We start from the raw sequence: 26244 nt of genomic DNA on the forward strand, positions 1-26244 counted from the left end.
CGTGATTTTTGTTGTTGTTGTTGTTTTAATTTTATTTTTACCTACGCGGCTTTACCGAATAGAACCATTGAGTAATTAATATCACTTTGACCGGACCACGCGTTAGAAGCCTAAGAATCATAGCGCGATGACGTCAGAGGGCGTCACGTGCTCCGACGTGGACCTGGCGCGGGGGGGGCGGGGTGAGGGAGAGGGCTTGGGCAGTGACGTCACCGAACGAGGGGGGGTGAGGGGGCGGGGGATCTAGCATCGACGTCACGGGTAAAGCGAGGGGGGGGGGCGGGCGGGCAACGGTGCTGACGTCACGGGCCAACGGGGAGCGGGCCGGGCTCGGTGGTGACGTCACAGGTTAAGGGGAGGGGGCCGGGTGGGGGGGGAGTGAGTGGGCGTGGCGCGATGATGACGTCGCTCATTGAGGGGGGGGGTTGGGGATTAGCGGGGGAGGGGCTAAAGGGGGGGGGGAGAGAAAGAGGGGGGAGGGGTAGAGGGGGGATGGGATGATGAGGGGGGGGAGGGGGGGATGACGCGGCGGGAGGGAGAAGTGGGGGGGAGGGGGAAGAAGAGGGGAGGGTCCAGAGGGAGGAGGAGCCAGAGAGGAGGGAGGAGCCAGAGTTTGGGGGGGAGGAGCCAGATGGGGGGAGGGAGGCAATGGGGGAAGAAGGGGGAGGGGAGGGGGCCCCCCCACTATAATAGCCACGTGACGCGTGCACGAGCTCCCTCACTTCAGTCCGGGTCCTCGCGCTCGCTCCGCTCTTCAACATCCGCCGCCGGACCGCATCACCGCCTCGTCTCGCCCCCCCTCCTCCAGCAACAACAACAGTCGAGAGCGCGAGGGAACAAATTCATCCGCCGTCAAGAACGAGTGCCGCCGCGGAGAGTTCTAAGGAACGGGGGGAGGGGAGGATTTTTTTTGTTGGCGTTTAAGTAAAAAAAAAGTCTTCTTTAACAAACTCATAATTACGGATTAAGTTATTTAATTTAACTAAAATAAATCTACACCACCGCGTTAACTTTAAACACGTATTTTTTTTTTAAAGAGACAGGAGAAAAAAATAATCTTTATTTAAAACAAAGCGAGCGGGAATTTTTTTTGGGGGGTTCGCTCTTCTGCGGCGGAGGGATCTTGCCGGCCGGCTTCTTGGCGTGATTCGCCTTCCCGCCTTCCTTCCTCCCTCGTCCTCCATCGCCGCCACCAGCGGCATACAACAACGTAAAGCGACCTCGACTTCCACCTAACCCAAGCAAACAACTACGCCATGCCTGGGTACTCGAGCGATAGAGATCGCTCGCGCGATCGCGGAGGAGGGTGAGGAAACCGCGAACCCCGCCTTTTAAAAAAAAAATGTTAATATGTAAAGATGAAAGGGAAAAAATAATTTGTGTTTTTTTTTAGCTGTAAAAATTAAAACGGGTGGCACGGTCGGAAGCGCCGTGCGTGGTTTTCCGTCAGAAATGTCGTTCGCGAGGGACTTTGACCCTCGCGCGAAACGTTAGGGTGGAATTTTCCCCATCGCCGCCGGTCGATTTGCCTCGCCGCGGCCTCCCGCCATTGAACGAACAATGGCGCGCGGCCGCCATCTTTGTTTTTTTTAATCGTTAAATGGATGCCGTCACCGATATAAAAAAAAATTGTTAAAACATTTTAAAAAATATATATATACATATACTTGTTTGGTTCTTTCGGTAAAGTCGCGTAGTTGGAAATAAAATTATTTGTTTTTATATATAAAAAAACAAATTCTAACTACGTGACTTTGCCGAAAGAATATTCCCTGCAGTCACGAACGCATCAATTCAAGATTTTTTTCTTGGTGAATTTGTAAAAAAAATTTTTTTTTACAAAACTCTATTTAGTCGGGGTGTCTTTGTCTTGCCGGCGGCGGCGGTGGGGTGGTTAAGCGGGGGGGGGGGAAGGTGGTGAGGTTAAAGAGTTCCGACGATTTGGAGAGAATTTTAAAAAAAAAATTGCGTGAGGAGTTTGTGGCGTAAGGGTGGGGAGGTTATTGTTAACCCTATGGCGGGGTTGTGTGTGTTTTTTGTGCGTTTGTGACGATGTAATGTTTATTATATTCATAACTTGTGCGTTGTACAATCGTTAAGTCCTTTTTTTTTGTTGTTTTGTTTTTAAACCGTCACCTGTTCACGTACAGAGAACGGTTACGTAACGGCAGTCCGGGGGATAGGTCACGACTATTATTTAATCATCTTAACAGAGCGGCCCGTGGTATCGATAACGATTGTACAAATGTAAGGTTGTGCAAATAATAATAATGTTGATTTTCGTAGAGATGTTACAAGAAGTTACAATCACGTCATTTAAATCGAACCGCTAACAGCCGCTAAGATATAATTTTTTTGTTGTCGTTTAGACATTCATCCTGCAGTGGTATCGACAATATCCGCTCGATGTATGATGATGTTTATCTGCTGCCGATTATAATATTGCTTAAAGTGTCGTTACATTTTTAAAAGTGTGTTCTTTACGTAACAAGGCCGGGTAACGCGTGGTTAGGCCCACGGCCGAAACTGTGAAGCCCGCGGCTTTCCTAGAAATAATTAATTGATGCTTAAGAGCTTTATCGTAAAATATTACAAATGTTTAATGTTACAGGTGGAGTGCGGGTCGTTGTGAGATATTTGTCAAACGTTTTAAAAAAATGTCCTTAAACGTTTTTTTAAATAGTTATCTTGTGTGGGGTTTTTAGCGCGCGGCACGTGGTCAAGAAAGCCGGTTCTAATAGCCGGCTTTCTAAACCACCACCACTCACCCACCTCCTCTCCAGACTTTAACAAAAGTTGTTAAAATAGTCAATCGTGCTATCGCGCAGATTTTACATTTAATTAGGGGGGTAATGTTAAAATGTGTAGTGAGGAAAAAAAGTGTTAGTCGTGTTTTTAGAAAGAAATATTTTTTTTTTAATGTGTGGTTAATCCTCTTTGGTTCTGTTAGGTAAAGTCAAGTAGGTAAAAAAAACATTTTTTTAAAACGACAAAAAATCACGACGTTTCGGCCACAACACAAGCGGCCTTCGTCGGGTGAAGGGACCGGACTCTCTCGGTAAAAGTACCCACGTAACTTTTACCGAATGGAACCAAAGAGTTATATTGGTCCTTGCAGTCGCGAAAGATTGAAATCTAGAATTAATGTGTGGTTGTGCGTGTAAAAATACAACTTGCCGGGAGGGTGACTCCATATTGTAATCGGTGAATTTAGAAGCGTTTGTGTGTGGGTTTTCTTTGTAAGTTTATTTAGGAATAGTTTGTGTGACACGATGTATATTGTGTTATTGGGGGGGGAGGGGGTGGGTGTCCAAAGGGAGTTTCTATCCGCTGCTGGATGGCTCTGAATTATTATTTGAGGGGTTTTGGGGGGCTGGCTACCCTCATCCTCACGACGATAAACTTGACGAGGAATGATCCACTGCTGGATAGAATCGCTGTAGTGTTATCTGGGGGGGTGTGCTTTGACCATGCTGCTCGCGGACCGGGCCTCCCCTAGGTCGACTCGGCCTCGAGTGAGTTGCCTGGTGTAGTTGCGGTAAAAAAAACGTCGCCAACCTGAGGGTGGAGAGACAAAGGCGGCCGGGCGTGGGTGTGTTGGTCACACCCCCCACCTGTCTTTCCATAGGGTGCCGCTCGCTAAGAGCACGTGCCCCGCCAGTCTGTTACAGGCTACGCGGGAGAGAGAGTGAGTGAGAGGGGGGAGGGGTGGTGGTGGTGGTGGTGTCTTTTTGACCATACTTCACCACTCTGGTTCGTGGCAATGATGTACCCGCCTCGTAACAAGACACGCCAGAAAAATAAGATGGATCGTTATTTTTTGTTAAACGTGTATTTACGTGTCTAAAGAAATCGTTCCCCTGACGTTTGCTCCTAAAACAACGACGTGATTTAAATAGTTTGTAGCGACAGAAAGGAGAATGTTATATAAGCGGCCGGTTCCCTTGGAAACGCGCCACGGGACTTCCGGTGGGGTGGGGGGGGGTTGTGGGCGGGGGGGGGGTTAGGAGCGGCCGGAAATGGGCGGAGTCTATTTCCCTGACGTGACGTCAATGCTCCCCGACGTGTGACGTCGCCTGCTCCGTGCCGTCACTGCTCCCCCACCCACCCCCCACACCTGACTCCTCCCCCCGACGTGACGTCACGGAGTCGTGTCGTCACTGGAGATGGGATTTCTTTAATGTTTTTTTTTTAAACTACGATGAATCCCAAGAGCTGTGAAGCGTACTCTTTGGGTTCTGTTGGGTAAAGTCTCGTAGGTAAAAAAATAAAATAACAAAATTCTCACGACGTTTCGGCCACAACACAAGCAGCCTTGTCACCTGAAGATGACCGTTTGAGTTATGGTCGAAACGTCGTGAGAATTTTTTTTATTGTTTTGTATATATGTTATTATTTTGTTGTTTCTCTTCAACGTGACTTTACCGAAAAAAAACTAAGAATATGAATTACTGCAGTCACGAAAGCTTTAAATCAACATTTAAATACAAGCAGCCTTCATCAGGTGAAGGGACGAGACTGGTCTGGAGGGACAGCGCTGGAGCGAAATCTTAAATCTAGAATTGCCTGTGTGAAGCTCTTTTGCATCTCCCCCGTTTCTCTCTCTCGCACGCACACACACACACACGTCCCGTTTGGGTGCACCGGGCCGGGCCCTGGTCGAAACCACGGCGCTAAACGCTCTGTCGTGTGCGGACGGGTGAAAGGGCTTTACGTCTTATCGGATTCCTCCAGGATGAATAAATATCCTGATTGTAACTCAGAGGGGCCCCCCACCCACGAAGAGCTTGTTGTGACGGCTCCCTCGGCCGCTGCGCGTGGCCCCCCCCCCCCCCCCCCCCCCCCCCCCCCCCCCCCCCCCCCCCCCCCCCCCCCCCGCAGATATGGCGGCAGCTCGAGCTCGCGGTTTGGCGGGGGCGGCGGGGGCGGGGGGCGGGGGCGGCTCGTTCGGCGGGGGCTTGCGCAAGTTCGGGCAGCCGGGCGAGCGGCTGCGCAAGGTGAAGTGGGACCTCGCCAAGCTGCCCAAGTTCGAGAAGAACTTCTACAAGGAGCACCCCGACGTGCTGCGCCGGCCATCCGTGAGCGTTGCACTCGCACGTGCACGTGCACTCGCACGGCACGGCCAGCCACGTACACTCGCACGGCACGGCACGTACACTCGCACGGCACGTGCATGTACACTCGCACGCCACGTACACTCGCACGGCACGCCACGTACACCCGGCACGGCCAGCCACGTACACTCGCACGGCACGTACACTCGCACGGCACACCACGTACACTCGCACGCCACGCCACATACACTCGCACGGCACGGCCAGCCACGTACACTCGCACGGCACGCCACGTACACTCGCACGGCACGCCACGTACACTCGCACGGCACGGCACGCCACGTACACTCGCACGGCACGTACACTCGCACGGCACGCCACGTACACTCGCACGGCACGCCACGTACACTCGCACGGCACGGCCAGCCACGTACACTCGCACGGCACGCCACGTACACTCGCACGGCACGCCACGTACACTCGCACGGCACGGCCAGCCACGTACACTCGCACGGCACGTACACTCGCACGGCACGTACACTCGCATGGCACGCCACGTGCACTCGCACGCCACGTACACTCGCACGGCACGGCCAGCCACGTACACTCGCACGGCACGTACACTCGCACGGCACGTACACTCGCATGGCACGCCACGTGCACTCGCACGGCACGTACACTCGCACGGCACGTACACTCGCACGGCACGTACACTCGCATGGCACGCCACGTGCACTCGCACGGCACGTACACTCGCACGGCACGTACACTCGCACGGCACGTACACTCGCACGGCACGCCACGTGCACTCGCACGGCCAGCCACGTACGCTCGCACCAAAATAACCCTAACCCCTCGTGTTTGCCGCTGCTGTGCGCGTGCGCAGAGGGAGGTGGAAGAGTTCCGCATGCACAAGGAGATTAAGATCAAGGGGACCACCTGCCCCAAGCCGGTGTTCCACTTCCACGAGGCCGACTTCCCCTGTACGCCGCTCCTCACTGTCGCTCACTCCTCACTGTCGCTCGCTCCCCTCGCCACCGCTCGCTCCCCACTGCCGCTCGCTCCCCTCACTGCCGCTCGCTCTCCTCACCTCACTCCCCTCACTGCCACTCGCTCCGCTCACCGCGGCTCACTCCCCTCACTTCACTCCCCTCACTGTCGCTCACTCACCTCACCTCCGCTCGCTCCCCTCACATCACCCCCCTCGCCGCCGCTCGCTCCCCTCACTGCCGCTCGCTCCCCTCACATCACTCCCCTCACATCGCTCCCCTCACATCGCTCCCCTCACATCGCTCCCCTCACATCGCTCCCCTCACATCGCTCCCCTCACATCGCTCCCCTCACATCGCTCCCCTCACATCGCTCCCCTCACATCGCTCCCCTCACATCGCTCCCCTCACATCGCTCCCCTCACATCGCTCCCCTCACATCGCTCCCCTCACATCGCTCCCCTCACATCGCTCCCCTCACATCGCTCCCCTCACATCGCTCCCCTCACATCGCTCCCCTCACATCGCTCCCCTCACATCGCTCCCCTCACATCGCTCCCCTCACATCGCTCCCCTCACATCGCTCCCCTCACATCGCTCCCCTCACATCGCTCCCCTCACATCGCTCCCCTCACATCGCTCCCCTCACATCGCTCCCCTCACATCGCTCTACATCGACCCCCTCACATCGCTCCCCTCACATCGCTCCCCTCACATCGCTCCCCTCACATCGCTCCCCTCACATCGCTCCCCTCACATCGCTCCCCTCACATCGCTCCCCTCACATCGCTCCCCTCACATCGCTCCCCTCACATCGCTCCCCTCACATCGCTCCCCTCACATCGCTCCCCTCACATCGCTCCCCTCGCCGCCGCTCGCCCCCCTGTCTGTACGCGGCTGTGTGCTGGCTAGCAGCGCGAGCGCGTGATTGATGCCACGTGCGTGCCTGCGCGTGCGCCTGCAGCCTACGTGATGAACGTGATCGAGTCCCAGAACTTCAAGGAGCCGACTCCCATCCAGGCGCAGGGCTGGCCCCTGGCCCTGAGCGGCAGGGACATGGTCGGCATTGCCAAGACGGGGTCGGGCAAGACCCTATCGGTGAGCTCGCTCGCTCCGCTCCGCGTGTTACTCGTGCGTGTGTGCGTGTAACCCCCCGCATTTTAGAATCGTGCAATGGAATAATTTTGCTGCCGTGAATGTCCACTTGGTGGCAAAAGCCCCGCTTATCGTTTTGTGAACGGGCATGTCGCTTCTGAAAAAAGAAGCTACGTGGCTTGGTGGGCCTTCATTGGTAAGAGTAAAATAAATCCGGTTAAAACCTTGGGTCTGCGAGTGTTTTGCAAGACGGGCAATTTAAAAAATAAATATTAACTTGCTAAAACGAGCGAGAGGGGTCTTGCAGTACGGGTAGTTGACGTTGGCAGACACTTCGTCTGCCTCGGATGACAAGACGCACCGTTTCCGGAACGAATTGTGCTCGCGATCCAAGGTTTTTTTTCCTGTACAGGTTTTTTAAAAATATATATAGATGCAGTGGAGTAAATAATGTGCATGGGAATTGGCCATATACAGTTACATACATACAGACAGACGACGAGGAGGAACGGGGTCACACGAGGTCGAACAGGTTGGTCGAGTCGCGAGTGGCGTAAACACAACCCAAAGTAAATTAAGGGATATTCTTACTTTTTTCGGTAAAGTCACGTTGAAGAGAAACAACAAAATAATGAAATATATATAAAACAATAAAAAAAATCTCACGACGTTTCGACCATAACTCAAACGGTCATCTTCAGGTGTGTCGGTTTGCATAAATTTATTTTTAAACGGCGCATTTATTTATTTATAAAAAACGTTAGCGTCACGCGCAGCGATTTGGCAGTTTACCCAGGATCAGTCCAAAAACGCTAAAGTTTTTTATAAATAAATAAATGCGCCGTTTACAAATAAATTTATGCAAACCAACACACCTGAAGATGACCGTTTGAGTTATGGTCGAAACGTCGTGAGAATTTTTTTTTATTGTTTTATATATATATTTTATTATTTTGTTGTTTCTCTTCAACGTGACTTTACCGAAAAAAAACTAAGAATATGAATTACTGCAGTCACGAAAGCTTTAAATCAAAATTTAAATTAAGGGAGTCGTGGCACGAGGGCTGCGATTGGTCGAGAGGCCGTTGGCGTCAAGTGGTGGCGTCTGGATGTCTGAGGGAAGGGGGGGGGGACAGGTGCGGGCTGGTGGGAAACGGCCAGCGAGCCACGTGGCAATCAATTGAGGCCAATGCGAGAGGGGATAAGACGCGTGGGTGGCTTGAACGGAGGGGAGTTGCCGCTGGGGAGTTGTTGCTGGGCAGCTGTTGGCGAGAGGTGAAGAGATGCGGAGGAAGACAGCTCGGAAATGTTGGGGAAGAATAGACGGAGAGCCGGACCCCAAAGACGGTAAATGGCGATGGAGGGGGGGGGGAGAGTCGGCGTTAGCGGAGATGGATAGAGTCGCTGTGTGTGGAAGGGTAGTCACTGCGTGTGAAGAGATGGCGGCGATGCTGCGCGTGTGAGGAGATAGAAGACGGACCACTGTGTGTGGAAGGGAAGTCACTGCGTGTGAAGAGATGGCGGCGATACTGTGTGTGAGGAGATAGAAGACGGACCACTGTGTGTGGAAGGGAAGTCACTGCGTGTGAAGAGATGGCGGCGATACTGCGCGTGTGAGGAGACGGAAGATGGACCACTGTGTGTGGAAGGGTAGTCACTGCGTGTGAAGACATAGCGGCGATACTGTGTGTGAGGAGATAGAAGACGGACCACTGTGTGTGGAAGGGTAATCACTGTGTGTGGAAGAGAAGTCACTGCGTGTGAAGAGATGGCGGCGATACCGTGTGTGTGAGGAGATAGAAGACGGACCACTGCGTGTGGAAGGGTAGTCACTGTGTGTGAAGGGATAGCGGCGACACTGTGCGTGTGTGAGGAGATAGAAGACGGACCACTGTGTGTGGAAGGGTAGTCACTGCGTGTGAAGGGATAGCGGCGACACTGTGTGTGAGGAGACGGAAGATGGACCACTGTGTGTGGAAGAGAAGTCACTGCGTGTGAAGGGATAGCGGCGACACTGTGTGTGAGGAGATAGAAGACGGACCACTGTGTGTGGAAGGGTAATCACTGTGTGTGAAGAGATAGCGGCGATACTGTGTGTGAGGAGACAGAAGACGGACCACTGTGTGTGGAAGGGAAGTCACTGTGTGTGAAGAGATGGCGGCGATACTGCGCGTGTGAGGAGACGGAAGATGGACCACTGTGTGTGGAAGGGAAGTCACTGTGTGTGAAGAGATGGCGGCGATACTGCGCGTGTGAGGAGACGGAAGATGGACCACTGTGTGTGGAAGGGAAGTCACTGCGTGTGAAGAGATGGCGGCGATACTGTGTGTGTGAGGAGATAGAAGACGGACCACTGTGTGTGGAAGGGTAGTCACTGCGTGTGAAGAGATGGCGGCGATACTGTGTGTGAGGAGATAGAAGACGGACCACTGTGTGTGGAAGGGAAGTCACTGTGTGTGAAGAGATGGCGGCGATACTGCGCGTGTGAGGAGACGGAAGATGGACCACTGTGTGTGGAAGGGAAGTCACTGCGTGTGAAGAGATGGCGGCGATACTGTGTGTGTGAGGAGATAGAAGACGGACCACTGTGTGTGGAAGGGTAGTCACTGCGTGTGAAGAGATGGCGGCGATACTGTGTGTGAGGAGATAGAAGACGGACCACTGTGTGTGGAAGGGAAGTCACTGCGTGTGAAGACATGGCGGCGATACTGTGTGTGAGGAGATAGAGGACGGACCACTGTGTGTGGAAGGGACGTCACTGCGTGTGAAGAGATAGCGGCGATACTGTGCGTGTGTGAGGAGATAGAAGACGGACTACTGTGTGGAAGGGTAGTCACTGCGTGTGAAGAGATGGCGGCGATACTGTGTGCGAGGAGATAGAAGACGGACCACTGTGTGTGTGGAAGGGAAGTCACTGTGTGTGGAAGGGAAGTCACTGCGTGTGAAGAGATGGCGGCGATACTGCGCGTGTGAGGAGATAGAAGACGGACCACTGCGTGTGGAAGGGAAGTCACTGCGTGTGAAGAGATGGCGGCGATACTGTGCGTGTGTGAGGAGATAGAAGACGGACCACTGTGTGTGGAAGGGAAGTCACTGCGTGTGAAGACATAGCGGCGATACTGTGCGTGTGTGAGGAGATAGAAGACGGACCACTGTGTGTGGAAGGGAAGTCACTGCGTGTGAAGACATAGCGGCGATACTCTGCGTGAGGAGATAGAAGACGGACCACTGCGTGTGGAAGGGAAGTCACTGCGTGTGAAGAGATGGCGGCGATACTGTGTGTGAGGAGATAGAAGACGGACCACTGTGTGTGTGGAAGAGAAGTCACTGTGTGCGGAAGGGGATGCACGGACGATGCTGAAGTAAATCTGAGTGTCCGAGTTGGCGGAGCACGGAGGAGAGAACCCGCTCTCTGCGTGTACGGAACGATGGAATAAAAAAAGTTACGGCGGAAAAAGAGGCGGTCGTCGTCCGGGTGAATTCCCGGCACCGCACACACACACACACGTACATATATAGATACGTACATGAGTGAAAAATCGCTTTCATAGCTCCGTCGGGTTTTCGCCTGCGGTGCGAATTCCGATTTCCGGTTGCAACGCTGCGCCTGCGAAACCCGGCTGCCCCAAGCTTTCGGCTCCGGCTCTCGCCCAGCATCGGCGACGATTGCCCGAGCCGGTTCCGGTCCTCCCCCAGGTCGACTCGGCCTCGAATGAGTACCCGATGCTGGCCGAATGAGTACCCGATGCTGGCCGAATGAGTACCCGATGCTGGCCGCATGAGTACCCGATGCTGGCCGCATGAGTACCCGATGCTGGCCGCATGAGTACCCGATGCTGGCCGAATGAGTACCCGATGCTGGCCGCATGAGTACCCGATGCTGGCCGAATGAGTACCCGATGCTGGCCGCATGAGTACCCGATGCTGGCCGAATGAGTACCCGATGCTGGCCGAATGAGTACCCGATGCTGGCCGAATGAGTACCCGATGCTGGCCGCATGAGTACCCGATGCTGGCCGCATGAGTACCCGATGCTGGCCGCATGAGTACCCGATGCTGGCCGAATGAGTACCCGATGCTGGCCGAATGAGTACCCGATGCTGGCCGAATGAGTACCCGATGCTGGCCGCATGAGTACCCGATGCTGGCCGCATGAGTACCCGATGCTGGCCGCATGAGTACCCGATGCTGGCCGCATGAGTACCCGATGCTGGCCGAATGAGTACCCGATGCTGGCCGCATGAGTACCCGATGCTGGCCGAATGAGTACCCGATGCTGGCCGAATGAGTACCCGATGCTGGCCGAATGAGTACCCGATGCTGGCCGAATGAGTACCCGATGCTGGCCGCATGAGTACCCGATGCTGGCCGAATGAGTACCCGATGCTGGCCGAATGAGTACCCGATGCTGGCCGAATGAGTACCCGATGCTGGCCGAATGAGTACCCGATGCTGGCCTCGCTAACGTCTGCACCTTACCCCTCCCCCGCAGTTTTGCTGAAAGTCTGCACGGGGCTTGGGGGGGGGGAATCTTTATTGTTGTTGTTGCTGTGTGCGTGTGTGCGTGTGTAGTATCTGCTGCCAGCGGTTGTTCACATCAACCACCAGCCCTTCCTGGAGCGTGGAGACGGCCCAATCGTGAGTCACGCACTCACACACACGCACTCACACACGCGCACAAACAAACAAGCAAACAAACAACCGGCATCCGTCGCCGCTACCGGGTGTGGCGGTGACGTCACGACTCTGACCCCGTGAGGGCCCACCCACCCCCCTCCCCCCGTGTCGCCGTGCACCAGGTGCTGGTGCTGGCTCCCACTCGCGAGCTGGCGCAGCAGGTGCAGGCCGTCGCCGAGGAGTACGGCAAGAGCTCCCGCGTCAAGACCACGTGCGTGTATGGCGGGGCGCCCAAGGGGCCCCAGCTGCGGGACCTGGAGAGAGGTCAGGGACGCGCACGCACGCACGCGCACACACACACACGCGGAGATTCACCAACACACACACGTGCAGAGATACAGCAGCACACACGCAGAGATACACACCAACACACACATGCAGAGATACACCAGCACACACAGAGATACACAAACACACACATGCAGAGATACTCACCAGCACACACACACACGCGGAGATGCGCACACTCACACGGAGATACACCAACACACACACACATGCAGAGATACACCAGCACACACAGAGATACACAAACACACACACATGCAGAGATACTCACCAGCACACACACACACATGCAGAGATACAGCAGCACACGCAGAGATGCACCAACACACACACGCAGAGATACAGCGGCACACACAGAGATACACCAACACACACACACACGCAGAGATGCACCAACACACACACGCAGAGATGCACCAACACACACACGCAGAGATGCACCAACACACACACGCAGAGATGCACCAACACACACACGCAGAGATGCACCAACACACACACGCAGAGATACACCAACACACACGCAGAGATACACCGACACACACACGGAGATACACCAACACACACACACATGCAGAGATGCACACCAACACACACACACGCAGAGATACACCAACACACGCAGAGATACACCAACACACACGCAGAGATACACACCAACACACACATGCAGAGATACACACCAACACACACACACACGCAGAGATACACCAACACACGCAGAGATACACCAACACACGCAGAGATACACACCAACGCACACACGCAGAGATACACCGACACACATGCAGAGATACACCGACACACAGAGATACACCAACACACACAGAGATACACACACACACATGGAGAGATACACACCAACACACGCATGCAGAGATATACACCAACACACACACGCAGATACACACCAACACACACACATGCAGAGATACACACCAACACACACACGGAGATACACACCAACACACACACACAGATACACACAGATACACACCAACACACACACACAGATACACACCAACACACACACAGATACACACCAACACACACACAGATACACACCAACACACACACACAGATACACACCAACACACACGCAGAGATACACACCAACACACAGATACACACCAACACACACACAGATACACACCAACACACACACAGATACACACCAACACACACACACAGATACACACCAACACACACGCAGAGATACACACCAACACACACGCAGAGATACACACCAACACACAGATACACACCAACACACAGATACACACCAACACACAGATACACACCAAAACACACACAGATACACACCAACACACACACACAGATACACACCAACACACCAACACACACACAGATACACACCAACACACCAACACACACACACAGATACACACCAACACACACACAGATACACACCAACACACACACACAGATACACACCAACACACACACACAGATACACACCAACACACCAACACACAGATACACACCAACACACCAACACACACACACAGATACACACCAACACACCAACACACACACAGATACACACCAACACACCAACACACACACAGATACACACCAACACACACACAGATACACACCAACACACACACACAGATACACACCAACACACACACAGAGATACACACCAACACACACACAGATACACACCAACACACACACAGATACACACCAACACACACACACACACACCCCTCTTGCGTCGGCCGTTGACGGTCGCCGCCGCTGCTGTTGACGGTCGTCGTTAGGCGTGGAGATCTGCATCGCCACCCCGGGCCGCCTGATCGACTTCCTGGAGTCGGGCAAGACGAACCTGCGCCGCTGCACCTACCTGGTGCTGGACGAGGCCGACCGCATGCTTGACATGGGCTTCGAGCCGCAGATACGCAAGATTGTCGACCAGATCCGGGTACCTGCGCGTACACGCGTACACCTACACGCACACACTGCCACACACACGCACACACACAACACACACAACGCACACACACGCACACACACAACACACACAACACACACACACGCACACGCACACACAACACACACAGCACACACGCACACACACACGCGCGTAACCGTGCGTAGCAACGCACGCGTGCAGGTACGTTCACGCCCCACACGTAGCAACGCACAACCACGCGTACCAACGTGTGCACGCGTACACGCCAGTACGTACACGCCAGTACGTACACGCCAGTACGTACACGCCAGTACGTACACGCCAGTACGTACACGTGTACTGCGCTGCTGCTGCTGCTGCAGAGTTGGGTCCCAGTGATGAGAACGTGGAATTTGGGCCCCATTTTGGGGTCCCGACCACTCCGTGGGGAATCCGTTCCATGCTGCCTTCCTTCTGAGGGACCCAGCCGTTCGCTCGCTCGCTCTCCCGGCCGCTCGCTCTCTCTCCCAGCCACTCGCTCTCTCTCCCAGCCACTCGCTCTCTCTCTCTCCCAGCCACTCGCTCTCTCTCTCTCCCGGCCGCTCTCTCTCCCGGCCGCTCGCTCTCTCTCTCTCCCGGCCGCTCGCCCACTCTCCCGGCCGCTCGCTCGCTCTCCCGGCCGCTCGCTCTCTCACCCAGCCACTCGCTCTCTCTCCCAGCCGCTCGCTCTCTCTCCCAGCCACTCGCTCTCTCTCCCAGCCACTCGCTCTCTCTCTCCCGGCCGCTCGCTCTCTCTCCCAGCCACTCGCTCTCTCTCTCTCCCAGCCACTCGCTCTCTCTCTCTCCCAGCCACTCGCTCTCTCTCTCTCCCAGCCACTCGCTCTCTCTCTCTCCCAGCCACTCGCTCTCTCTCTCTCCCAGCCACTCGCTCTCTCTCTCCCGGCCACTCGCTCTCTCTCCCAGCCACTCGCTCTCTCTCCCGGCCACTCGCTCTCTCTCCCAGCCACTCGCTCTCTCTCCCGGCCACTCGCTCTCTCCCAGCTGCTCGCTCTCTCAGCCGCTCGCTCTCTCCCAGCCACTCGCTCTCTCTCCCGGCCACTCGCTCTCTCCCAGCCACTCGCCCACTCTCCCAGCCACTCTCTCTCTCTCCCAGCCACTCTCTCTCTCTCCCAGCCGCTCGCTCTCTCTCCCGGCCACTCGCTCTCTCTCCCAGCCACTCGCTCTCTCAGCCACTCGCTCTCTCAGCCACTCGCTCTCTCCCAGCCACTCGCTCTCTCCCAGCCACTCGCTCTCTCCCAGCCACTCGCTCTCTCTCCCAGCCACTCGCTCTCTCTCCCAGCCACTCGCTCTCTCTCGCAGCCACTCGCTCTCCCAGCCGCTCGCTCGCCCGCTCTCTCAGCCACTCGCTCTCTCTCCCTGCCACTCGCTCTCTCACCCAGCCACTCGCTCTCTCACCCAGCCACTCGCTCTCTCTCCCAGCCACTCGCTCTCTCTCCCAGCTACTCGCCCGCCCACTCTCGCAGCCACTCTCTCCCAGCCACTCTCTCTCCCTGCCACTCGCTCTCACCCAGCCACTCGCTCTCTCACCCAGCCACTCGCTCTCTCTCCCAGCCACTCGCTCCCTCTCCCAGCTACTCGCCCGCCCACTCTCCCAGCCACTCTCTCGCAGCCACTCTCTCCCAGCCACTCTCTCCCTGCCACTCGCTCTCTCACCCAGCCACTCGCTCTCTCTCCCAGCCACTCGCTCTCTCTCCCAGCTACTCGCCCGCCCACTCTCCCAGCCACTCTCGCAGCCACTCTCTTCCAGCCACTCGCTCTCTCTCCCAGCCACTCTCTCTCCCAGCCACTCTCTCTCCCAGCCACTCACTCTCTCTCCCAGCCACTCGCTCTCTCTCCCAGCCACTCGCTCTCTCTCCCAGCCACTCGCTCTCTCTCCCAGCCACTCGCTCTCTCTCCCAGCCGCTCGCTCTCTCTCCCAGCCACTCGCTCTCTCTCCCAGCCACTCGCTCTCTCTCCCAGCCGCTCGCTCTCTCTCCCAGCCGCTCGCTCTCTCTCCCAGCCGCTCGCTCTCTCTCCCAGCCACTCTCTCTCCCAGCCACTCGCTCTCCCAGCCACTCGCTCTCTCCCAGCCGCTGCTGCTCGCTAGCCCACGGCACTTGCCATGCCAGAGGTGTGATCCCAGCGGTGTGTTAATGCGGTGGGGGGTGGTGACGGTGACGTTGACGGGTGGCGGCGGTGTTGGTGGTGGTGGGTGGGGGCGGTGCTGACCTTTGCCCTCCGGGGGGGTGCTCTGGTGCTCTGCAGCCCGACCGGCAGACCCTCATGTGGAGCGCCACGTGGCCCAAGGAGGTGCGCCAGTTGGCGGAGGACTTCCTGCGCGAGTACATCCAGATCAACGTGGGCTCCATGGACCTGTCGGCCAACCACAACATCCTGCAGATCGTGGACGTGTGCAGTGACAACGAGAAGGACAATAAGTGAGCGGAGGGGGCGGGGAGGGGTGCCGTTGGAGTTGCTCCGTCGCACTAGCACATTCACACACACTCGCACTCATTCTCACACTCATTCTCACACTCGCACGCCAATACACACCAGCTCAATCTCACACACTCATTCTCACACTCGCACATTCTCTCACACTCGCACATTCGCTCATTCTCACACTCGCACATTCTCTCACACTCGCACATTCGCACATTCTCTCACTCTCGCACATTCTCTCACTCTCGCACATTCGCTCATTCTCACACTCGCACATTCTCTCACACTCGCACATTCACTCATTCTCACACTCGCACATTCGCTCATTCTCTCACACTCGCTCATTCTCACACTCGCACATTCTCACACTCGCACATTCACTCACTCTCGCACATTCTCCCACGCTCACACATTCGCCCATTCTCCATCTCTCACGCTCGTTCATTTTCACGCCCATCGCTCGCGCGTGCATCGCTCGCACATTGCTCACTGGCGCCCCCCCCCGCTGACGCCCCCCCCCCCTCTCGCCAGGCTGATGCGCCTGATGGAGGAGATAATGGCCGAGAAGGAGAACAAGACGATCATCTTTGTGGAGACAAAGAGACGCTGCGACGAGCTCACGCGTAGGATGAGACGCGACGGGTGAGTGGTGGGGGCGGGGGGGGGGGGGGCGGGGGCGGGGGGGGGGGGGGCTCCTTGACCCGTCCACCAGTGTGTGGGGGGGGGGGGTCTTTGTGTGTGTGTTGGGGGGGGGGTCTTTGTGTGTGTGTGTTGGGGGGGGTCTTTGTGTGTGTGTGTGTTGGGGGGGGTCTTTGTGTGTGTGTGTGTTGGGGGGGGTCTTTGTGTGTGTGTGTTGGGGGGGGGGGGTCTTTGTGTGTGTGTGTGTTGGGGGGGGGGTCTTTGTGTGTGTGTGTGTTGGGGGGGGGGGTCTTTGTGTGTGTGTGTGTGTGTTGGGGGGGTCTTTGTGTGTGTGTGTGTTGGGGGGGGTCTTTTTGTGTGTGTGTTGGGGGGGGGTCTTTTTGTGTGTGTGTTGGGGGGGGGTCTTTTGTGTGTGTGTTGGGGGGGGTCTTTGTGTGTGTGTGTTGGGGGGGGTCTTTGTGTGTGTGTGTTGGGGGGGGGGTCTTTGTGTGTGTGTGTTGGGGGGGGGGTCTTTGTGTGTGTGTGTTGGGGGGGGGTCTTTGTGTGTGTGTGTGTTGGGGGGGGGTCTTTGTGTGTGTGTGTGTGTTGGGGGGGGTCTTTGTGTGTGTGTGTGTGTTGGGGGGGTCTTTGTGTGTGTGTGTGTTGGGGGGGTCTTTGTGTGTGTGTGTGTGTTGGGGGGGGTCTTTTTGTGTGTGTGTTGGGGGGGGGTCTTTTTGTGTGTGTGTTGGGGGGGGTCTTTTTGTGTGTGTGTGGGGGGGGGGTCTTTTTGTGTGTGTGTGTGTTGGGGGGGGGTCTTTGTGTGTGTGTGTTGGGGGGGGGTCTTTGTGTGTGTGTGTTGGGGGGGGGGTCTTTGTGTGTGTGTGTGTGTTGGGGGGGGTCTTTGTGTGTGTGTGTGTGTTGGGGGGGGGGTCTTTGTTGTGTGTGTGTGTGTTGGGGGGGGGTCTTTGTGTGTGTGTGTTGGGGGGGGGGTCTTTGTGTGTATGTGTTGGGGGGGGGGGTCTTTGTGTGTATGTGTTGGGGGGGGGGTCTTTGTGTGTATGTGTTGGGGGGGGGGGGTCTTTGTGTGTGTGTGTTGGGGGTGGGGGTCTTTGTGTGTGTGTGTGTTGGGGGGGGGGTCTTTGTGTGTGTGTGTGTTGGGGGGGGGGTCTTGTGTGTGTGTTGGGGGGGGTCTTTGTGTGTGTGTGTGTTTGGGGGGGGGTCTTTGTGTGTGTGTGTGTGTGTGTTGGGGGGGGGGTCTTTGTGTGTGTGTGTTGGGGGGGGGGGGGTCTTTGTGTGTGTGTGTGTTGGGGGGGGGGGTCTTTGTGTGTGTGTGTGTGGTGCCCAGTAGCCCGCTCGAGGGGATGGTCCCGTCAAGAGTCGTGGCTATTTGTTACCCATCCTGGGTGCCCCCAGGGGGAGAGAGTTACCTGGGTGCTGCGGTGGTGTGGTAGTCAAAACGTCGCCGCTGGGGGGGTAGGGGGGGTAGCCGGCCTCCGTCGCGCGGGGTAGTCTGCTCCAGTGCGGCGGTGATGCCACGTGGGGGTGTGGGGAGCGCTGCTGCTGCTGCCGAGTTGGGTCCCAGTGATGAGAACGTGGAATTTGGGGCCCCATTTTGGGGTCCCGAACACTCCGTGGGAAATGCGTTCCATGCTGCCTTCCTTCTGAGGGGCCCAGCCGCTCGCTCGCTCGCTCTCTCTCCCGGCCGCTCGCCCACTCTCCCAGCCGCTCGCTCTCTCTCCCAGCCACTCGCTCTCCACTCCAGCCGCTCGCTCTCTCACCCAGCCACTCGCTCTCTCTCCCAGCCACTCGCTCTCTCTCCCAGCCGCTCGCTCTCTCACCCAGCCACTCTCTCTCTCTCCCAGCCACTCCCTCTCTCTCCCAGCCACTCGCTCTCTCTCCCAGCCACTCGCTCTCTCTCCCAGCCACTCGCTCTCTCTCCCAGCCACTCCCTCTCTCTCCCAGCCACTCGCTCTCTCTCCCAGCCACTCGCTCTCTCTCTCTCCCAGCCACTCTCTCTCTCTCCCAGCCACTCGCTCTCTCTCCCAGCCACTCCCTCTCTCTCCCAGCCACTCGCTCTCTCTCTCTCCCAGCCACTCGCTCTCTCTCTCTCCCAGCCACTCGCTCTCTCTCTCCCAGCCACTCGCTCTCTCTCTCTCCCAGCCACTCGCTCTCTCTCCCAGCCACTCGCTCTCTCTCCCAGCCACTCCCTCTCTCTCCCAGCCACTCGCTCTCTCTCCCAGCCACTCGCTCTCTCTCCCAGCCACTCGCTCTCCCAGCCACTCACTCGCTCTCTCTCCCAGCCATTCGCTCTCCCAGCCACTCACTCGCTCTCTCTCCCAGCCATTCGCTCTCTCTCCCAGCCACTCGCTCGCCCGCTCACCCAGCCACTCGCTCTCTCTCCAAGCCACTCGCTCTCTCTCCCAGCCACCCGCTCGCCCGCTCACCCAGCCACCCGCTCGCCCAAAGGCTTGCCCAGCCACTCCCCCTCTCCCCCCCGCCAGCCACTGAAATCTCCCTCGTTGAGACGTGTGTGTGTGTGGGGGGAGTACCACCCAATCCACCCACCCATCTCGCTGTGCCGACCTGTGCGAGTGCTGTGTCTCTCTCTCTCCGTGTGTGTACTAACCCCACCCCCCGTGCTCTCCGCCCCACCCACCGTCTTGTGTGCTTCCTTACAGCTGGCCCGCCATGTGTATCCATGGAGACAAAAGCCAACCGGAGCGTGATTGGGTACTCACAGGTGAGTGAGCTCTCACCCCCTCGGTGTAGTCTTGTGTAGTGTGAGTCCAGCCGGCTGGTGTGCAGAGCTAGCCGCCACACAAGGAGCACGCTGCCAAGAGTTGGGGTCCCGGTGACGACAGAGTGGAATGAGGCCTCATTTGGGGGTCCCCCGACAACTCGTGTGGGGAATCTGTTCCATGCTGCCTTCCTTCTGAGGGGCTCGCTCACTCAGCCAGCCGCTCGCTCGCTCAGCCAGCCAGCAGCTCACTCAGCCAGCAGCTCAGCCAGCAGCTCGCTCAGCCAGCAGCTCAGCCAGCAGCTCACTCAGCCAGCCAGCAGCTCACTCACTCAGCCAGCAGCTCGCTCAGCCAGCAGCTCAGCCAGCAGCTCACTCAGCCAGCCAGCAGCTCACTCACTCAGCCAGCAGCTCACTCAGCCAGCCAGCAGCTCACTCACTCAGCCAGCAGCTCACTCACTCAGCCAGCAGCTCACTCAGCCAGCAGCTCACTCACTCAGCCAGCAATTCACTCAGCCAGCAGCTCACTCAGCCAGCAGCTCGCTCACTCAGCCAGCAGCTCGCTTACTCACTCAGCCAGCAATTCACTCAGCCAGCAGCTCACTCACTCACTCAGCCAGCAGCTCACTCAGCCAGCAGCTCGCTTACTCACTCAGCCAGCAACTCACTCACTCAGCCAGCAGCTCACTCAGCAGCTCACTCAGCCAGCAGCTCACTCACTCACTCAGCCAGCAGCTCACTCACTCTCTCAGCCAGCAGCTCACTCACTCACTCACAGCCAGCAGCTCACTCACCAGCTCACTCAGCCAGCAGCTCACTCACTCAGCAGCTCGCTCACTCAGCCAGCAGCTCACTTACTCAGCCAGCAGCTCACTCACTCATTCACTCACTCAGCCAGCAGCTCACTCACTCATTCACTCACTGACCCAGCGGCTCACTCACTCATTCACTGACCCAGCAGCTCCCTCGCTCATTCACTCGCTCACCTAGCAGCTCAATCACTCATTCACTCAGCCAGCAGCTCACTTGTTCATTCACTCACTGACCCAGCAGCTCGCTCGTTCATTCACTCACTGACCCAGCAGCTCACTCACTCATTCACTCACTGACCCAGCAGCTCACTCACTCATTCACTCACTCAGCCAGCAGCTCACTCACTCATTCACTCACTGATCCAGCAGCTCACTCATTCACTCATCCAGCAGCTCCCTCACTCATTCACCGACCCAGCCACTCAATCCTCCCTCATCTCCCAGGGACTTTCTCGGTCAGAATCACTCCTCTACCCCCCCCCTCCCCCCACGCTCTCTCCCTCCGCGCGTGGTGACCACGATAACCAACGGAGCTCTCTCTCTCCTCCCCCCGCCCCCGCCACTGTGCGTCTGGCTCGCTCTCCGTGCAGAGTTCCGATCGGGAAAGTCTCCGATCCTCATCGCCACGGACGTCGCCTCCCGTGGCCTGGGTACGTTTGGCGTGCGTGCTCTCGCGCGTTGGCGCGCCGGGGAGTCGCGTGGCCGCGGGTTAGGGTTGCGGGTAACGGTTATGGCGGCGGTCAGCCCGGTGGGTTTGGGTGGGTGGGTGGCGTGTGTTGTAGCGGATTGTGTGGTTTGTTTGTTTGTGATGATGGGGTAAAGGTTACTGTTGTTGTGAGTAGGTGGCCGAGTTGCTGTGTGGGTGTGTGGGTGAGTTGGCATGTTGGGGGGGGTGGGTTGGGGTGGGGTGAGCGTGCTGTGGTGAGGGAGGGGGGTGGGGGTGTAGGTGAGTGGCGTGGTTCCATCTGGGGGGGGGGTGGGTGGGTGGTGAGTGACTTGGCGTGGTGAGCGAGCGCTCTGAGGGTGAGCGGGCGAGAAGCCATCTCCTCCCCCGTCTTGCTGTTGTCGGCATCGCGAGGTAGAGACAACCAACGACGCTCACCAATTGTGAAACAACGACGCTCACCAATTGTGAACACCCCAACAACGACACTCACCAATTGTGAACACCCCAACAACGACACTCACCAATTGTGAACACCCCAACAACGACACTCACCAATTGTGAACACTTCCAACGACGCTCACCAATTGTGAACACTTCCAATGACGCTCACCAATTGTGAACACTTCCAACGACACTCACCAATTGTGAACACCCCAACGACGCTCGCCAATTGTGAAACAACAACACTCACCAATTGTGAACACCCCAACAACGACACTCACCAATTGTGAACACCCCAACAACGACACTCACCAATTGTGAACACCAACGACACTCACCAATTGTGAACACTTCCAACGACGCTCACCAATTGTGAACACTTCCAACGAACGCTCACCAATTGTGAACACTTCCAACGACGCTCACCAATTGTGAACGCTCACCAACGACGCTCACCAATTGTGAACACTTCAACGACACTCACCAATTGTGAACACTTCAACGACACTCACCAATTGTGAACACCGCCAACGACGCTCACCATTTGTGAACACCGCCAACGACGCTCACCATTTGTGAACACCAACAAAGACACTCACCAATTGTGAACACCGCCAACAACGACGCTCACCATTTGTGAACACCGCCAACGACGCTCACCATTTGTGAACACCAACAAAGACACTCACCAATTGTGAACACCGCCAACAACGACGCTCACCATTTGTGAACACCGCCAACGACGCTCACCATTTGTGAACACCGCCAACGACACTCACCAATTGTGAACACTTCAACGACACTCACCAATTGTGAACGCTCCCAACGACGACACTCACCAATTGTGAATGCCCCAACAACGCTCACCAATTGTGAACACCCCCAACGACGCTCACCAATTGTGAACACCGCCAACGACACTCACCAATTGTGAACACCGCCAACGACGCTCACCAATTGTGAACACCGCCAACGACGCTCACCAATTGTGAACACCTCCAACAACGACGCTCACCAATTGTGAACACCGCCAACAACGACGCTCACCATTTGTGAACACCGCCAACAACGACGCTCACCAATTGTGAACACCTCCAACAACGACGCTCACCATTTGTGAACACCGCCAACAACGACACTCACCAATTGTGAACACCGCCAACGACACTCACCAATTGTGAACACTTCAACAACGCTCACCAATTGTGAACACCGCCAACGACACTCACCAATTGTGAACACAACAACAACGCTCACCAATTGTGGAGACCGCCAACGACGCTCACCAATTGTGAACACTCCCAACAACGACGCTCACCAATTGTGAACTCTCCCAACAACGACGCTCACCAATTGTGAACACCGCCAACGACGCTCACCAATTGTGAACACCGCCAACGACGCTCACCAATTGTGAACACCGCCAACGACGCTCACCAATTGTGAACACCTCCAACAACGACGCTCACCAATTGTGAAACCGCCAACAACGACGCTCACCAATTGTGAACACCGCCAACGACGCTCACCAATTGTGAACACCGCCAACGACGCTCACCAATTGTGAACACCTCCAACAACGACACTCACCATTTGTGAACACCGCCAACAACGACGCTCACCAATTGTGAACACTCCAACAACGACGCTCACCATTTGTGAACACCTCCAACAACGACGCTCACCATTTGTGAACACCGCCAACAACGACACTCACCAATTGTGAACACCGCCAACGACACTCACCAATTGTGAACACTTCAACAACGCTCACCAATTGTGAACACCGCCAACGACACTCACCAATTGTGAACACAACAACAACGCTCACCAATTGTGGAGACCGCCAACGACGCTCACCAATTGTGAACACTCCCAACAACGACGCTCACCAATTGTGAACACCCCAACAACGCTCACCAATTGTGAAAAACACCGCCAACAACGCTCACCAATTGTGAAACACCGCCAACATCGCTCACCAATTGTGAACACCCCAACAACGACACTCGCCAATTGTGAACACCGCCAACATCGCTCACCAATTGTGAACACCGCCAACGACGCTCACCAATTGTGAACACCGCCAACAACGACGCTCACCAATTGTGGACACTTCAACGACACTCACCAATTGTGAACACCGCCAACGACGCTCACCAATTGTGAACACCGCCAACAACAACACTCACCAATTGTGAACACCTCCAACAACGATGCTCACCATTTGTGAACACTTCAACAATGCTCACCAATTGTGGAGACCGCCAACGACACTCACCAATTGTGACACACCGCCAACGACGCTCACCAATTGTGGACACCGCCAACAACGACGCTCACCAATTGTGGACACCGCCAACAACGACGCTCACCAATTGTGAACACCCCAACAACGACACTCACCAATTGTGAACACCCCAACAACGACACTCACCAATTGTGAACACCGCCAACAACGACGCTCACCAATTGTGAACACCGCCAACGACGCTCACCAATTGTGGACGCCGCCAACAACGACACTCACCAATTGTGAACACCGCCAACAACACTCACCAATTGTGAACACTCCCAACAACGACGCTCACCAATTGTGAACACCGCCAACAACGACGCTCACCAATTGTGAACACTTCAACGACGCTCACCAATTGTGAACACCGCCAACAACGCTCACCAATTGTGAACACCGCCAACGACGCTCCCAATTGTGAACACCGCCAACGACACTCACCAATTGTGAACACAACAACAACGCTCAACAATTGTAACGCCGCCAACGACACTCACCAATTGTGAACACAACAACAACGCTCACCAATTGTGAACACCGCCAACAACGACACTCACCAATTGTGAACACAACAACAACGCTCACCAATTGTGGAGACCGCCAACGACGCTCGCCAATTGTGAACGCTCCCAACAACGACGCTCACCAATTGTGAACACCCCAACAACGCTCACCAATTGTGAACACTTCAACAACAACGCTCACCAATTGTGAACACCGCCAACGACACTCACCAATTGTGAACACCGCCAACGACACTCACCAATTGTGAACACTTCAATGACACTCACCAATTGTGAACACTTCAACGGACATCACCAATTGTGGACGCCGCCGCCGGCCAAGCGCCTGCGTGTGTCTCTGTGGGAACGTTGTCCTCTAGCTCGGACGTCGTCGTTTGCCGCGCGCGTTGAGTTAACGGTGGCTCTCCGCGCGTGTGCGTGTGTGTGCGTACGTGTGTACGTGCGTGTGTGTGGTACGAACACGCACACACACGCCTCACACTCTCTCTCTCTCCCCCCCCCCACCCAGAAGCCCCTCGTTTTGCGAGGGAGCCGCGGGGGCGTCGCCCAAACAATATTTTTGACGGGAGACGGGGAGTGTGTGTGTGTGCGCGTGCGTGCGTGTGTGTGTGTGTGCGTGTGTGAGCGTGTGTGTGAGCGAGAGTGTGTGCGTGTGTGCCGAGCGAGTTTTTAGCGCTAAATTTTCTTTTAAAAAAAAAAAACCACACGACCTTTCCAACGAGGTGCGTCAGTCCGTCCGAGGCCGAAAAAAAAAATGGCCGTGCGAGGAGCGGCCATCTTGGATTGCTGCCCCCCAACGTGGGCGGCCATCTTGGATTTTCGTCTGTCAGAGGGGGTTGGGGGTGGGTGGGAATTTTGGGGAGGGCGGCGGTGGTGGTGGTGGTGGCGGCGGCCATCTTGGAACGTCGCTCCCTGCGAGCGGGACGGCTGCCATCTTGGAACGTTGCCCCACCCTGCCGGAGGGAGGGAGGCGGCCATTTTGGAATCGCTGGCTGCCGGCGGCCATCTTGGATCCACCGCCCTTTCCCTCCTCCTCGCCCACCCCCCACCCCACCCCGCGGAGAGGGAGGGCGGCCGGGCGGCCATCTTGGATCGCCGTTGTCTCGGCAACGGGAGAGCGTGGAAGGGCGGGTGGGGGGGGGGGGCCTCCCCCTCCTCCCCGGTTGGCCGGTTGACCCCCGCCGAACTGAGGGTTAGGAGGTGACGAGAGAGGGGGGGGGGGAGGGCCTGTGGGGTGGGGGTCGTGGTTGTTGCCAAGTTGGGGGGGGGGGGGGGGGGTTGGGGGGACGTGGGTGAGCGCTTTAATAAACCTGAGGCAGGAGGGAAGAGTAGGCAGAAGCGGGTGGGGGGATGGGGTGGGGGCGGTGGAGGCTGTCGCGTTGCTGTGCGTGCTTTTTGTAACTTTTGTCGGCGCTGTACTTGGGGTGCTCGATAGGGGGCTCAGGATCTTGCGAGGGTGCTGCTATACACCACAAGCTCAGCTAGTGGGGGCGCTGCTATATACCACAAGCTCAGCTAGTGGGGGGCTCCTATATAACGTAAGCTAAGCTAGTGGGGGGCTGCTCCTATATACCTCAAGTTGCTCCAGTGGGGGGGCGCTGCTATATATACCTCCTCAAGCTCGGCTAGTGGGGGGCGCTGCTATAT

General features: G+C 56.4%; 1 protein-coding gene, 1 long non-coding RNA gene and 2 other non-coding genes across 6 annotated transcripts; all 4 read left to right on the forward strand.

Moving 5' to 3' along the window:
* Positions 1-698: 698 nt before the first annotated feature.
* LOC116937125 (putative ATP-dependent RNA helicase DDX17) lies at positions 699-25315 on the forward strand. 3 transcript variants are annotated; one of them, XM_076063629.1, is made up of 12 exons: positions 699-1306; positions 4882-5078; positions 5941-6037; positions 7008-7141; positions 11711-11776; positions 11938-12079; positions 13891-14051; positions 16326-16498; positions 17034-17144; positions 19799-19860; positions 21260-21319; positions 25106-25315. In XM_076063629.1, the coding sequence occupies exons 2-12, from the start codon at positions 4884-4886 to the stop codon at positions 25219-25221; spliced, it is 1317 nt and encodes a 438-aa protein (XP_075919744.1). In that variant the 5' UTR covers positions 699-1306; positions 4882-4883; the 3' UTR covers positions 25222-25315. The 3 variants fall into 3 exon arrangements, with proteins under 3 accessions (XP_075919744.1, XP_075919746.1, XP_075919745.1); XM_076063631.1 differs by having other exon boundaries at positions 25109-25315; XM_076063630.1 differs by having other exon boundaries at positions 699-1264.
* On the forward strand, positions 7148-11682 carry LOC142922772 (uncharacterized). Its single transcript, XR_012940279.1, has 2 exons — positions 7148-9805; positions 10304-11682. It is a non-coding gene; the product is annotated as an uncharacterized LOC142922772 (long non-coding RNA).
* Positions 14409-14506, forward strand: LOC116937126 (small nucleolar RNA U83B). The gene has a single exon (XR_004401905.2). It is a non-coding gene; the product is annotated as a small nucleolar RNA U83B (small nucleolar RNA).
* LOC116937127 (small nucleolar RNA U83B) lies at positions 18694-18792 on the forward strand. Its single transcript, XR_004401906.2, has one exon. It is a non-coding gene; the product is annotated as a small nucleolar RNA U83B (small nucleolar RNA).
* Positions 25316-26244: the final 929 nt, after the last annotated feature.

Source organism: Petromyzon marinus, unplaced genomic scaffold (assembly GCF_048934315.1).
Source record: "Petromyzon marinus isolate PM22_M1 ecotype Great Lakes invasive population unplaced genomic scaffold, UKy_Petmar_22M1.pri1.0 PM_Scaffold_168, whole genome shotgun sequence".
In the NCBI taxonomy this organism is placed as follows: Eukaryota; Metazoa; Chordata; class Hyperoartia; order Petromyzontiformes; family Petromyzontidae; genus Petromyzon; species Petromyzon marinus.